The 14,391-nt window shown below is 35.8% G+C and overlaps 1 protein-coding gene and 1 long non-coding RNA gene across 10 annotated transcripts in view; both read right to left on the reverse strand.

The window, feature by feature from the left end:
- Positions 1-383: 383 nt before the first annotated feature.
- LOC148675208 (uncharacterized) lies at positions 384-9,283 on the reverse strand. 2 transcript variants are annotated; one of them, XR_015935468.1, is made up of 3 exons: positions 3,290-9,283; positions 2,277-2,392; positions 384-935 (listed from the first exon to the last, which is right to left on the reverse strand). It is a non-coding gene; the product is annotated as an uncharacterized LOC148675208 (long non-coding RNA). The 2 variants fall into 2 exon arrangements; XR_015935467.1 differs by having other exon boundaries at positions 384-2,392.
- A 1,553-nt stretch (positions 9,284-10,836) lies between these two features.
- hivep2a (HIVEP zinc finger 2a) overlaps positions 10,837-14,391 on the reverse strand; it is a 101,853-nt gene continuing 98,298 nt past the window's right edge. For all 8 annotated transcript variants that reach the window (XM_088626316.1, XM_088626315.1, XM_088626309.1 and 5 more), the window contains one exon: positions 10,837-12,931. In XM_088626316.1, the coding sequence (XP_088482442.1) occupies positions 12,107-12,931 (825 nt within the window). In that variant the 3' untranslated portion in view covers positions 10,837-12,106. The remainder of the gene's footprint in view (positions 12,932-14,391) is intronic.

Consider the following 14,391-nt stretch of genomic DNA (forward strand, 5'->3'; position numbering starts at 1 on the left):
TTTTTAAGAACCATCCCATCTGCAGCTGTTCTAACTGGAGTTCTAACCCAATCAAATCTCCAAGGTTTTCTTCCACCAAGAGATGGCACTATAGATCTTTGGCAACATATTTATAAAGGCAAGGATAATACCTCAAAGGCCTTAGAATTTTGTCTCAGTAGATTTCAAATATAGTCTTTACTATTTATACATCTGTCTGGCAGTCCTCATCTTAAATACAGATCATTGTGAAGATCCTGAGATAGAATAGAATAGAATCAATAGAATCTTGAAGTAAAGACAGGGATTACACTTCTCTCTCTAAACTTAATGATGTTGTAAACTTAATGATATCTGTAATTTCAAATACACTGATACACAAAGAACAATATTTGAAACATATATATATAAACCAACCAACATTTTATTTAACATAACACCCTCTGCAGCAAGTGTCCACAGAGGGTTTCATGTGAACACAGAAAATCAGCTCTATAAAACAGAATTGCAGTAAGTGTATCAAACAGTAAGGTGATTAATAAGAAAAATAACCTGATAAATCAAACAATGTCTTCAAACATGGTTTAAAAATGGATGCAGAGGAAGCATTCTTTACATATGCTGGCTGTTCATTCCCCAGTTTAGGCCAAAATATTCTACTAACAATATTATTTAAAAAAAATTAAGATTATAACAAACATTCAGGAGAAAGGATAGATCCTAATCTAGCACAATACTGGAAAAGTCTGCATTGCCCATATGTATTTAAGTGCTGTATGTGCACTCAAACAAAATCTCTAGTTACATAGAGTGAAAATGAGAACTGAGTTACATTTGTTTACTGAAGTGCAGGGAACTCCAATGTTTACTCCTTACTGCACCATTGCCTTTGGTTTCTACCAACAGAAAACTCTATAGGAACTTATTCTAAAGAGGAACTTGTTCGGTCCCTGTTTCTGTAAACCAAAGAGAGAAAATGGGTACAGAAACACACAGATAAGACACACTCCTGATGCAATTTTCATCTAGTTAAAAAATAGTATTTTTGGTGGAGATTTTTTAATTCAACTTTTCACACATAACAATATACTTTAAAATATATATGTAACTTGGAAATGAAACTCAGACATGAACTGTTTTGGAAAAATGCTTCTGAAAGAAGTGTGCAAAATTAAATTTAAATTTTGTTTTAAGATTATAAAATAAATTATTAATTTCCATGTAAAAATGATTAATTTGGACAATGACACCATTTAATATGGTATCTAAGACCTAAAAGCAGCACACAGTACCATAAAATGTTCTCCATTAAATTTCTACTATAGTTTTGTATTATACAGATAATTGTTTTAAATTAAAGAGTATTTCAAAAGTATGTACAGCTTGGGATCAATTTGCTTGGGTACCTAAAAAAGTGGATTCTAACATTCCGTCATAGCTATTATATATATCTATTAGCTCCATCATGAAAGTAAGCACAAGTTAGCAGTGTTGGGTACTTCAAAATAAACCTCAATAAGCAATATGATGCCGATAAATGTTTGCTGCCCCCCCAGCTTATGATATTAATGTCCACAGATTCACGTGGTAAAGTTAGTGGAAATTACTTTTCTATCCAATTTCAGGAAATGCTTGTTGTACTGGGAAACAATAAGGTTGCTGTACTGTACAAAGTTCATTCATGTAATGGACTAATTTCTGTACTGTATGTGACCCTATCCCAGGGTTGTTTACTATTGTTCTGATTTAAAATAAGACAAATACAACCAGAGTGTAAAGAGGGTGTAAAGATATTATTTGATCTGACTGTTTCCAATTTCAATGAAAAAAATCTACTTATACAGTATCAGGTATATCAGGTATAAACAAAACAGACCTTGACCTGCATAAAGGGTTTGATGTCATACAGTAGTTAGTACATACACTACTACAACTATCATAATATTGGTAGCTAGCGGCATAAGAAACTTGTCTGACATAAAAAATTAGACAGTTTGCTTATTAAAAAATAAAAAGTGAAAAGAAATATCCAGAAAACAACACAGTGTATTTAATGCCAATACAAAAACTGCTTAATTTCCTTTCTGAACATTTTGGTATTTTATGAATATATTATTTACAGAACATAAACTCAAATCTTTCTCAAAGCTGTAATATCTGCACTTCATAATAACACTCATTAATCTTAAGAAAATGAGCTCTAAGGATAAAAGGTTGGTTTATGTTATGTATATTTTGCATAAATGTCTGTTTTATACTGTGTTTTCTTCATTTGACAGAAAAGGGAACAAACTCACCTCATTAGGAAAAACAACACCCATAATTACGTGTATTGAAAGGTTTATGGAGTGTTTTATTCACAGTAAAACAGTTCGCTGAGGGCTAACCTCCTGGCTACAGGACGCTGGCACCCCTGTGCAGTGTGAGGAGTGACCAAGAGGCAGCAGCACAGGTGGAGATGTGGAGGAGGAGAGATGCAAAAGAGATTGGAGAGAAGGAGAATTACGTTTAGTGTTTATAGTTTGAGGAAATTAAATCAAAAGTGATTACAAATGACTGACAGCTGAGGTTGACTGAACTTGGCTGTTGTCATCGCTCCCAAACTTTCATTACAAATACGCGCCTTCATTGTATTTTCTTCAAGCATTACACAAACTGGAATAAATTGTCAGAGAACACTTGTTTCCATCTGGTCTTAATAGAGCACACATAAAAGGTTTTAAGCTGTTTAAGGTTCCTTTACTAATATGTATATTGGTACATAAAGTACATACAATACTATGTACAATGTACAATACAAGTTTTACACTTTAGTTTAACAAATCCTACAAATTAAATACTGTATGTGTTTCAGAAGATTTCATATGGGTATATGGGGCATACAATAGTGACATTTTTTCAAAGATTATGAATTTTTTCTTTAAAAAGAAACAATGTGGTATTTAATGTAGCATTTTGCTAATTAATAATAATAATTGCTTACACTTATATAGCGTTTTTCTGGACACTCCACTCAAAGCGCTTTACAGGTAATGGGGACTCCTCTCCACCACCACCAATAATAACATTAATTATTGCCATTAAGTCATCAATTCATTATTATTAAAAATGCACACAAGAATAACCCTGGCCTCTGCTTTGAACAGTGGAGCAACATTGTTTTTCCATGAGTGGTGTCATGTGGATAAAACAAATGGTGATATTTCTGAAACATTTTCCACCTTTTGAGAAATTGAAAGAGAAGTACAAATGTTTCCCACGCTGAGCACTGGTGCTGCATTAAAGGAGTCTTAGAATGAGTTCATGATACCTGCAAGGAGCATCCAGACATCCTATCTGGTATGTCTCTGGGTAGCTGGCTGAACATCCAAGGAACAGCCAAAATCCTAAAGGACAAAACTCTTTAAGAGAATGGAAAAATCTTTAGCAGCAGAGGCTTTTTTCCTGGCAAGAATATATCTCAAAAATGGAAAGCTTTCAGCAATTCCTAACAGCTGTTGCCATGAAAAAAAAAGAGCTGTGCACAAATTCATCAAGCTTGTCCTAAATGCACAGAAAGTTTTGTTTCCCAATACAATTAAGGGAATCCATTTTATATACCAATAAAATCAGACTAAAACATATAGCCAAGATGTTCTGTTAATGGATACATATAATTCATATTCTGTACCTGAATCTCTAAACAAGAACCAGATGCAGTGCGTCATCATCACAGTCATATGATTATCTTTTATTTATTTTATTATTTTTGCACTGGTGTTGATGCTGGGAAAAAAATCATTGAGAAATGGCCAAGGGAAAGGAGGGCAGTAAACAAAACAGAAGACTCAGTTCGGAAGACTGGCTTTGTTAAAGAAATTAAATGAATTGTTCATCGTTATGTTAACTGTAACAAGTAATGGTAGACATTCAATTAACACAGAAATTTGCCTTCAATTACTCTTACATCAAAAACAATTTCTTATTTTCATAATGAAATGTATGAGGTGAAAATGGGGAATGAAATAAAACGATGACATTTGTTTTTATTATTTTCTGTATAAAGATAAAAATAAAGATACAACATCTGTTGCTTAGCTGATTATTTCCTATCTGATTTTAGGCATGCCATTGTTGAGTGTTATGTATTGAACTTAATGTCATTGCCTTGTTATTCTTTAAAAGAGAAAAATGTTACATCCAGAACAAAAACAGGATTTATTAAATAGGTGAATGAAAGCACAGTTTTTGAAAAACAAGAATGCTTCCAATTAAACCTAAATTAATTTAGATACCATTGCCACCCCCACAATAACCTCATCACAAACATATTCAAAAGCTAATTACAACTTTCTAAAACTAAAAGGCTGGAAAGCACAATAGATAACAATACAAATGCTTGCATGCAAGTCGTACTTCCATGAAATAAGAATGTTATGAGACATTTGATAACAGAGATGATGATAATGAATTCTAAAACATTTAAAAACACATTTCAGGTAACTGGAGTGAGATGATGAAATATTAATTTAGTTCTAGAATAAGCTTTGAATGAAAGAATAAAGCTACTGACAGCTTTGGAAATAAAACAGTAAATAAACCCTACAAAGTAAACAAAAACACTTTTATCAAACACAACTGAAAGAACATAGAGCCCATAGGCTATCGGTTTGACATACTGTATTTTTCTCATGGAAAGTGATAGATCTGCTTAGAAGAGTTATTAAATGAAGAACAGAGCAGAACAGACTTCAGGCATTCCACGCGATGCATTATGGACGTGGAAACCGAATTTAACTTCAAACTTGTTTTATGTTACCCAAACAAAATGCTATGTTTTAATTTAACATAGTGTTCCTACTGTAATATATTGAATGCATAACAATGAATCAAGGCATGCATGTTCACTCCATAGCAAACACAAAAGGAATAAATGAAGCTTGCTGTTACAAATGATATGTTTCTTTTGTACTTTATCAACAACAATCTTAATAACATTAAACATGGTTTTATACACAAACGTCAGGATCCTTTTCAAAATATTCATAATAAAACCTTCCCATGTTGTGCTAATGTTTGTCATCTGTGTGGTCAGTACCAGATGATACATGAACCTTATGAGACTCCCACAGAAGTGCAGCCTCACTGTAACACACAAACGCCCCCACACAGACGCACTTCACTGCAAGCCCACGCACACCCCTTCACGTTTTCACACAAACCTACACATAGTCAGTGGGTTGGCAGGAAATGTACAACACTCCAGCATTCAGGGTGGTGACGGGGTCTTCTCAGCCCCCTTCCCTCCACACAGATCCTCCTGCATCCACCCCCAGCCCTCATACATCAGGGCTGACAGATGGAAAAAAAAACAAAATAAAGCCAAAGAGCAAAATCTGCAACCCCTGTGTAACAGGCTTAACAAAAAAAAAAGACATCAGGCCAGCATGACAATAGTCTTATTTATTTTTTAAGAGCAAAAAAGATGAAAAATTAAATTCTTCTCCTTTGCAGTCTGGAGTCATCAGCTTCCTTGCTGCTGAATAAAGACTGCTAGCCAGGCCTCATTCCTCTCCGGATCTTCTTTACTCTTTTCTCAGTCATCCCAGCTCCCTTGCAGCACTTCGGTGTGTGGCTTGCCTTCAGCCTAACCCTTACACACCTACTGCGAGCAGCAGTATACTGTACTGTATGTAGGATTGGACCCGCTATAGTTTGCGACATTAACTATGAGCAGCTACAGTATGTCCTCTTAGGTGATGAGAGCTGATGGCCTGTCACGCTCTGTTTATACTGTACTGAGTTTTATTATATATTTGTAAGAGCAGTTCATAACAACAATACAACAATATGATGCAAAGACATCTGCATACATTTACACAGCACAAGAACCCTGGTCTTTTATCAAAAAGTCATGTGGTGTGATGCACTTCTTATATTAGTTTAATATTTAGAGTCTCATGGTATCAAAACACTGGTAATTGGTATTACGAAACATTGATATGTGCAGTGTTACCTCTCTTTACAAAACCTCTCCTGCCTGTTTGCACCTATGGCATGTTCCCTATTGAAACATCACAAATATTTGTTTTAAAATCTTTTTAGCGCAATTGATGTGTTCATTAAGGGAGGATGCAGAAAGAAGCATACTGTATTCAAATACTCCAGCTCCATCTCGTTTTATAACACACCTGTGGTAATGGACACGGATTGCATTTCTTGAAAAAAAAAACTTAAACATAGAACTAAATAAGGATTAATTTAGATTTGAATTACAGAACATCATCATACATGGAGAACTATTGTTCATTTTTAGTTCATATTTGTGTGAGAATTTCTCTTTTTGTTTGCACTACTACATCACAAATTGTTTTTAGTTACTGAAATGTGTTCTGAAATATTAGCACATACTGTAATAAAGAGCTATTCAAACCAATTCTGTCCATTTTGGGTTTTCAGGCTCTCTACAATCTCTGCTTCTACAGTACCTTTAAATAGACCTTGACACATTGATGACAGATGAGTTCTGATCTCTGGAATTAAGAATGAAATCATGGGTCTTAGTAGTAGATGATAACTAATTAAGAAGGTGTCCTAAAAATAGTCATGGTAACATGCTGGCTTGGTGTTCCCTGAAGGGCTATTCTTAAAAGAAAGTGCTGTGAACAGAACACGAATGTGAATAAAGGGTGTCAGAGGCTATGATGGAATTACTAAAAAGGCATGCTGTAACCTTTTCAGGCAACGGAGTAAATTCCCAAACACAGAAACATGTTTTTAGAACTGTTAATCAGAGATGGCTTGACATGAAAAGGCAAGACAAGGGCAGACATTGTGGCAGGCGTCTCACTGAAAAGAAACGTTGTCCCGAGGGTGTGAAGTGGACAATTTGAAAGAACCCATACAAGAAAAAAAAAAACAGCAGGCTAACACAGAAGACTTGTAACCTCATCCTGTTATCAATCAGTACTTGAAATTGTTTTAATTAAATGAAATGTGAGTTATTCTATAATTGTATAACTTGTTAGTTTAATTAAGTACTGTACATTTATACTTGTTAAGTACAATTATTACATAGCAGCTCGTCATAGCAAAGCTAGGACAAATCATTCCTCCATTGTCATTTTCTATTTCCTGGTAAGGAGCAAAGAAACCTACAGCTTATATTAGAAATGCAGAGTGCAAGGAAGGACTACATACTGGACAGGAATCAGGCCCATCACAGGGCATACATACAAGAACAAAAGGACAATTTAGATTAATACATCTGAGAACAAAATGAACGTCGCCAGAAGCTGGAAGTAAGCACAGGGAAGAACGTGCAAACACCCTGTAGAAATTGCTACAGTTCACCGTGTGGCACCAATTATAAATCACTTCTACCTTATAATGTATAAAACTATGATATAATTTCAGTAACTCAGTCTAATTAATGTCACAAGACCTCAACATGTATAGGGATGGCATATTTACAATTTGGAGTTAACTCATGTGGCTGAGGAAACGAGAACATGGCCAGTGAGGTTAAGGCTGACAGAAGCTCCTTGTACAGTATGGCTTTCCTTTTGATTCTCAGAAGAGAACAAAGGAATGCCATAACACCAATGTAGAGTTATTCAATGGCAGAGCTTGAGGAGTAAGAGCTTTTGGTTGATCAGGTCTTTTGTGTTAGGCTAACTGTGCTCCCTATGGTTTGTTCTGTCCCTTTATTAGCAGTACAAAATACAAACACTATGAAATGGGCATCATGAATAATTTCAGAATACCACAATTCCATTATCAACAAAGCCTTTTATCCTGTGAAGTGGCCAATTTGAAAGACGCCATACAAGAGGGTCATGACATGACAGAGGATGCGACTCTATCCAAGATGCATGTGGCTACTCTCTCAGGATGTGACATCAGTCCATCACAGGACCGAAAAGAAAGGGACAGGACTAGCTTATCAAGCCTAGCCAATGTGCCCTTGGAAAGCAGGTAGAAACTAGAGTACAAGGAGCAAACTCGAATGAACGCAGGGAGAACAAGTCAACTCCAAACAGACACCAGAGAATAGAATCAGAAACAGAACGATGGAGCTGAGAGGTAGCACATCTAACTTTCACACCACTATTAGTATTTCAAATTGCAAAAAATATATACCTTATTGTACATAGACTAGACAACATGCTTTTCTTTCATTCAATCAAATTATAAAAATGTGTTGACATCACAGAAAAAGGTATGACAGCACCAAAATGTCACTGAAACCCTGATGAGTGATGTGAACTGACTTCTGGTGTCACACAGACAAAAAAAAGGAAATGATAACTGTCAGAATAGTTGCTTTGTTATTCACAAGATAAGGAATTTACTGTAAAACCTAATCTTAACTATTTCTTCACTATTTCTGTTCACTTATTTCTTAGATGTCATTAAGCTTACATTTCAGAACATTTGCATCAGTCCACAAAATGTTGCATCAAATTACGATACGTTAGCTGTAAATTAAAATCTAACAATTCTTGTACAGAGTACAATCAATGATACTAAACAGATCACACAAACTAAATGAAAATGAAAAACAACTTCCAGACATCTCAAGTGCTACAAAGATAAAAAAAAGATCTAACTCTGCTCATTCTCTCATTTTCCTGCACTGAAAATAAAATTCACTGTGGCTCATCAACATACAACCAAAACATAAATAGAAATATTTAGTATATGGTTTCAATAAGAACATGAGCATAAATTGCCTTTTTAGTGTCCTGTGGTTGAATATCCCACAGTAATGTAGTAACCTAATCTATGCTTTGGTATTTAACTGAATTCTCTAACAGAAAAAGGGAAATTTTGCATTGAAGCAGAAAACTTTGAAAATTATCCTACAGATATAACTAACACACATTTCCCATATAGTAAAATATTTTTTGGATTGTTGTAATTTACCTTCGTATACATTGACATTCCCTCACTAGCAAGCCACAGTGTTAAACAACAGATATGTTAAACACATTCATGTACATCCCTAATTCTTTCAGATGCATAATGTCTGTCCTTAACTTTCTGAGGAAAATATGAAGTCTCATTTTTGTGGTTAATTCTGGAGACTGCAAGCCAGTGGGTTGGACTGGTACTGGTAATTACGTCTGGTTAGAAGATGAGAAAAAAAAGAAATTCTTTGGTATTTTTAAAGAACTCAAAATGCAGCTTTTGCATGATGGTCAAAAGGCATTAAAAGAGAGATCTTTATTAAAAAAGTGATGTAAAGATCCTCAAATTGTGTGCTACTTCTATGTTTACTGGTACAGTATAAAACATTTTCACTTATATTGAACAGAATAAATAAAGTAGCATAATAGTTGCACCCCATATCATCACACTTCCTCAGACAAACTGTTCTTATTCAACAATTCAGTTCTTTGCAAATTGATCTTCCTGGTGTCAATAAGCGTGGAGCTGGTCATCATGAAGGCTCTCATTAAGTCTCAATCTTTTGAGTCTGTATTGCTAAGGTGACGTGTAGGTGATTGTTAACACTGCCTGTCATTCCAACTTATTTTTTATGCCCTGATGTTAAAGTTGGTGGAGACGTATCCAAAAAGATTCACAGCTGTAATTGCTGCCAAAGTTGCTCCCACCAAGCATTGACTCAAGGTGTTAAGACTTACTTCATTAACATATTTTAGTATTTGATTTTTCTTCGTAGTTTTCCAGGCATTCAATATCTTATACCCATATATACCCATAAAAGTGTGTAGATTAATCATTCAAATTGTGATTCAAAATATTCACTTAAATGTAAATTTGCAGTTAAAAAATTAATGCTGTACATTCACAATTTAATCTGCAGAGTCCCTCTAACTCACACAAAAACTAACAAGCAGCAATATCCAACAAAATGACAACGGCAGTATTTTTCAGTAGCTTAAAGTTCATTCTAGCTCTGCATTTGAATTCCTTTTCACCTGTCATTTTCGCTACGTTTTAAGGGCGGGACTGGAAGCAAATTGTGCTATTGGCTGTTATACTGTACGTCCTGTTGTATTTTTATCTAATGAATAACGTATCACATCAATTTCCCTACGGGATTAATAAAGTATTATCTATCTATCTCTATCATGAGCTCTTCTAATACCAGTAACACCTTTATTATAGTTTACTAAACAGTGCCTTTTGAAATTGTCACATTACTTCACCAACTACCTAGAACAGCTCCAAAAAATACTGTTGTAACACAGAATTCAGCATTCCCATATGAAAAAGTATTGTTGGGTTAGATAATACTCACACCGTACATCATAGCCTGCTGCAACCCATGGCTGCTGGTGCTGCTGTACATGCCATTGTGTCTCTGTGTTGGCCCACCAGATAGATACGTCTGTTCTGACCAAACTATTCTATTCTCCTCCCCACATGTCCGGATGGCGCCCGGGCTGGGCACCATCTGAGTTGGATGCTGCATCACTGCCATGGATCCAAGAGGGACATCGTGGATATAGCTACCGTTTAGGTGGATTTTGCTGGTCTACAGAGATCTGCATGGAGTACTGACATACAGAAGACATGATAGATGGATTAATACCCTTATTAATTTTTTCATTTTTTTAAATTGTTTAGTGTTAGCATGCCTAAAGGAGTTGGGCAGCCAGTTGACCATGGACCCCTAGAGGGTTTTTTTTCTCCTTAAAAGGAGTTTTTGGTTCCTCTCCTCCGCTGTCTTCTGGTCATTTCTGTTCTGTATTTACAACATGTATGGTCACTTGCTTTGTTAAGCACCTCGGGGCAACCTTGTTGTGAAAGGCACTATATAAAAATAAATTGAATTGAATAATAGGGAAAAATGGGGATCTCCTTCTTAATGTAATGAAATGAAGGTTCATTAAAATAAACATGACATGCAATTCATTGTATTTTTATTTAAAACCAACAATCCTTTTTAACTGCACTGTAATTGATTATCCAAACTTAGTTGTACAGAATATTTTCCACCAAACATCACAAAGTTACCATTTTTTGTTTTCTTACCTCTTTATATTTGTTTCTTTACAATCAGTTGTGCTTTGTTACTTAATTTTAAAGATACTGTAATACAATTCAGTGAATAGCAGGGCCTGGTGACAAAACGTTCAAAGAGTAAATTAAAGAATATGTATGTGTGTATACTGTATATATGGGATTCCCATATATATTATATACATCTATTATATATACTATATATATGGGATGTGTACATATTTACATTGTCTGGAATGTTTTCCCATATGATTCAATAAATCAAGTAAGATTTAGAGCAACAGGATTCACATAAGATCAAATACCTTTAATATATATTATCACTATTTCAACTAGTTTTGAAACAAAAAAATGCACAAGTGCACATATGTTGTTTCACTTAATGCTTAACAGTACTACTTTTTAATCACAACTAGCACTTAGTTGTAGCCAATCCAGCAAACAGGAGATAAAAAATTACAAGCATTAAGAACAAACTACAATATGCAGATGTCAATCTAATGCATAAGTGCAGAGTAAGATATATATTTTTAATTTAAATAGCAGGTTTACAGTATACATATTGTTTGTTCTAATTAAGCAATAGCAAAACCCATGCTTCACATAGAAAAGGCATCCACAACATTAAGAAAAATGTACAATTTATGAAACATAGTACAATAAATAGTATAGAATTGCTGCTGTACACAAAAGCAATTAAATTTCACTCATATAAAAATATGTTTTAGTGCAACCTTACGTATATTGATACTTCACATCATTCAGACTCAAGTGTCCAAAAAAGAAGGGAAATTACATTTATTACAAAGCAGATACACAAACTCTATATATTTACAAATTTCCTGCTTAATATGCTTATAAGAATATAAGCAAAAAGTAAAGAAAAGGCACAAACATCTGTACATTTAAAAGTACCAGACTGGACAAAAAATAAGTCCATAAGCAATTTTGGTCAGGCTCATATAAGTTAACATTATATTTATTTATCTTTATTTTTTATTTGTATTTTTTTTTTTACATATGAAAAAAATCCTTAAAATAGCAAACCAAGTTATAAAAGGCATGCTATATATTTTAACTACAGAAACGTTCAAAGTTGTTTGCTTTAAAGACTTGTTATTTTGTTTTGCTACTGGCATTTCTTTCCAGTCGTTTACCTGTTATCAATGACTTCTCTTGCAGAATCTTTACCCGTCTTTGTGCTTGATGGCAATTCCCGCAGGCTCTGCTGACCTAGCAGTCTCTCGTCAGCACTCTTGCTGTAGAAAGTAGAATGGACTGCTGCAGTCTTTAACGTGCTGTTGTCCTTTTCAGCACTACAGTCAGGTGGGGTGGCCGAAACACTCACAGGCACGTGCCTTGTTTCAGAGCCACTAAAGTGCTCGATCCCAAACTGCACACTTTCCAATGGGTGGTGATGATCGTGACGATGATCCATAGCCTTCGTGGGCTTATCGAGAGGGCCGACGTCTTCTGAAGCGATGCGGAGAGAAGCAATAGCTTTCGTGCAAGTCTGTATGCTCTCCTCCTGCTCGCTCTCCTTTTCCGCGCCTTCTGCAGTTTCTTCCTTTGCTCTCTGTGAGGCAGAGTTTGGCATGCGAGGGGACCCGGCCAGAACCTGAGAAGAGACCAGCTTCTCCTGCTGCTTGAATGAGTCCTCCGCTCCCCTGATGCTGCTTTCTGAGAGGGGGAAAGACAACTCGCTGGCGCTCGATTCCTCTGATGTGCTCTTCTGAAGAGGCAGCCGTGAGGAATGGACCAGCCCAGTCACGGACGCTGGCACCGAGTGCACCATCTGGATTCCTCCGATGGGAATCATAGGGAAGGGCGTCCGTACTTGCTGTTGGGAGTGCAGTGGGAGGTGGCTGAAAAGATAGCCTTGCTGACCACCAGGGAATACGGAAGTACTGGGAGGCTCATGGCTCCCAGATTGATCCCCAGGGAGGTTTATGGGGTGAGCTGTGCCCTTCCTTTGATCCTGAAACCAGAAAAAGAAGGAATTATTGACTTCTGTTGCTTTGAAACTGCTCAAGGTATGTGTGCGCAAGTGATGAAGGACAAGAATAAGAGAACAAAAGCCAAAGGGAGATTCAATGTACTTCATCACGTAAGATAGGGTCCCTCATGGAAGAGGGAGGTGCAGAGCTTTAAAAAAGTGCAATGAAGACGAAGAGACCAAATTTTCAGACAAAATGTTCTGTTTACAGTTGAACTTCAAACAGAAGAACTGGAAGTATAGAACCACTTTAGACTTGTATGTAAAGGTTTAGCTCAAATAACATGAAAGATCTACAGCTCTCCAGCATCTTCAAATGTTTGTATAGTCATGATTCCCTTATTGCTGCTTCAGCGTATTGCTTTTATCCTTGGCTACTATTTGTACTCCTTATACATCTGTATAAAAGCAGAATGTCAGTCTCTGATGCACATACAGAACTGGCTGTAGCAGTGTATTGTATTGTACTCTCAATGAGAGCATGGCATGATAGATATATTTATTGCATGGCCAGTGCATTTGCAATCGCTCATCAATAGAGTCTCAAAACATCATCAAAAAGAAGTGTCAATATCTTACCAATACCCCAACAAAGCCCTTATACATCACTCACATGTAAGAAATAGCGCTCCTGGGAACGCAACCCCATTAAACCCAAGGTATAATTGCCTCTATTAATGTTGGTTCCTACAGCACTCCCTCCTCAGAGCTAAAAGAGACAGTGCTGTATTATAAGGCTATTATTGGTCTCTTTGTATGTCAATATATAAACAATATTAATTTAGCTCTGTTCCAAGAATTACATGTGATTTACGTCGGAACTGTTAATTGAAATAATGCACAGTGTATTATCACTTTCACAGAGGTGGGAGCAAAAAGCAAACATGCAGTTTGTCAGTGCATGTGCATAGAGACAACTAGATTAAAAATATATCTCAGTCTTTGCTTGGCTTTACACATACAGTAGACACACTGATGCTTCTCTGTATAATTAAAACATGTTTTGCTTATAATCAGAGAAGATCTTTCTACATCTTTCAGCTTTGTACTTGGAAAATGGAAGCTACTGTGTACTAGGGTCCAAATATACAATAGGCTTCCAGCAATACTGTATTTTTCATACAGAGCAGACAGTGCAGAAGTGGTAGGACTGACTGTCAGAAGACAAAGATGAAACACATCACATGGCACTGCAACATTGCAATACGCCCACCACTTTAGTGATGATTTTCTCTTTAATTTGAACTCTCCATTGACGTATCACGTGATATTTACTGTGATAGATCACTACACCTAACCACTGAAAACAAGTGGGACAGAACTCATCTTCAGAGATTCTGGTATTTACATTAAGGCTCACTGAATATCTGTTCTGTTACATTGTAGTATAATATCCCTGGATTAATACATACATCTTTTTTTCTTTTCCCAAATAAAATATA

The sequence above is a fragment of the Lepisosteus platostomus genome, chromosome 3 (genome assembly GCF_059453375.1).
Source record: "Lepisosteus platostomus isolate fLepPlt1 chromosome 3, fLepPlt1.hap1, whole genome shotgun sequence".
In the NCBI taxonomy this organism is placed as follows: domain Eukaryota; kingdom Metazoa; phylum Chordata; class Actinopteri; order Semionotiformes; family Lepisosteidae; genus Lepisosteus; species Lepisosteus platostomus.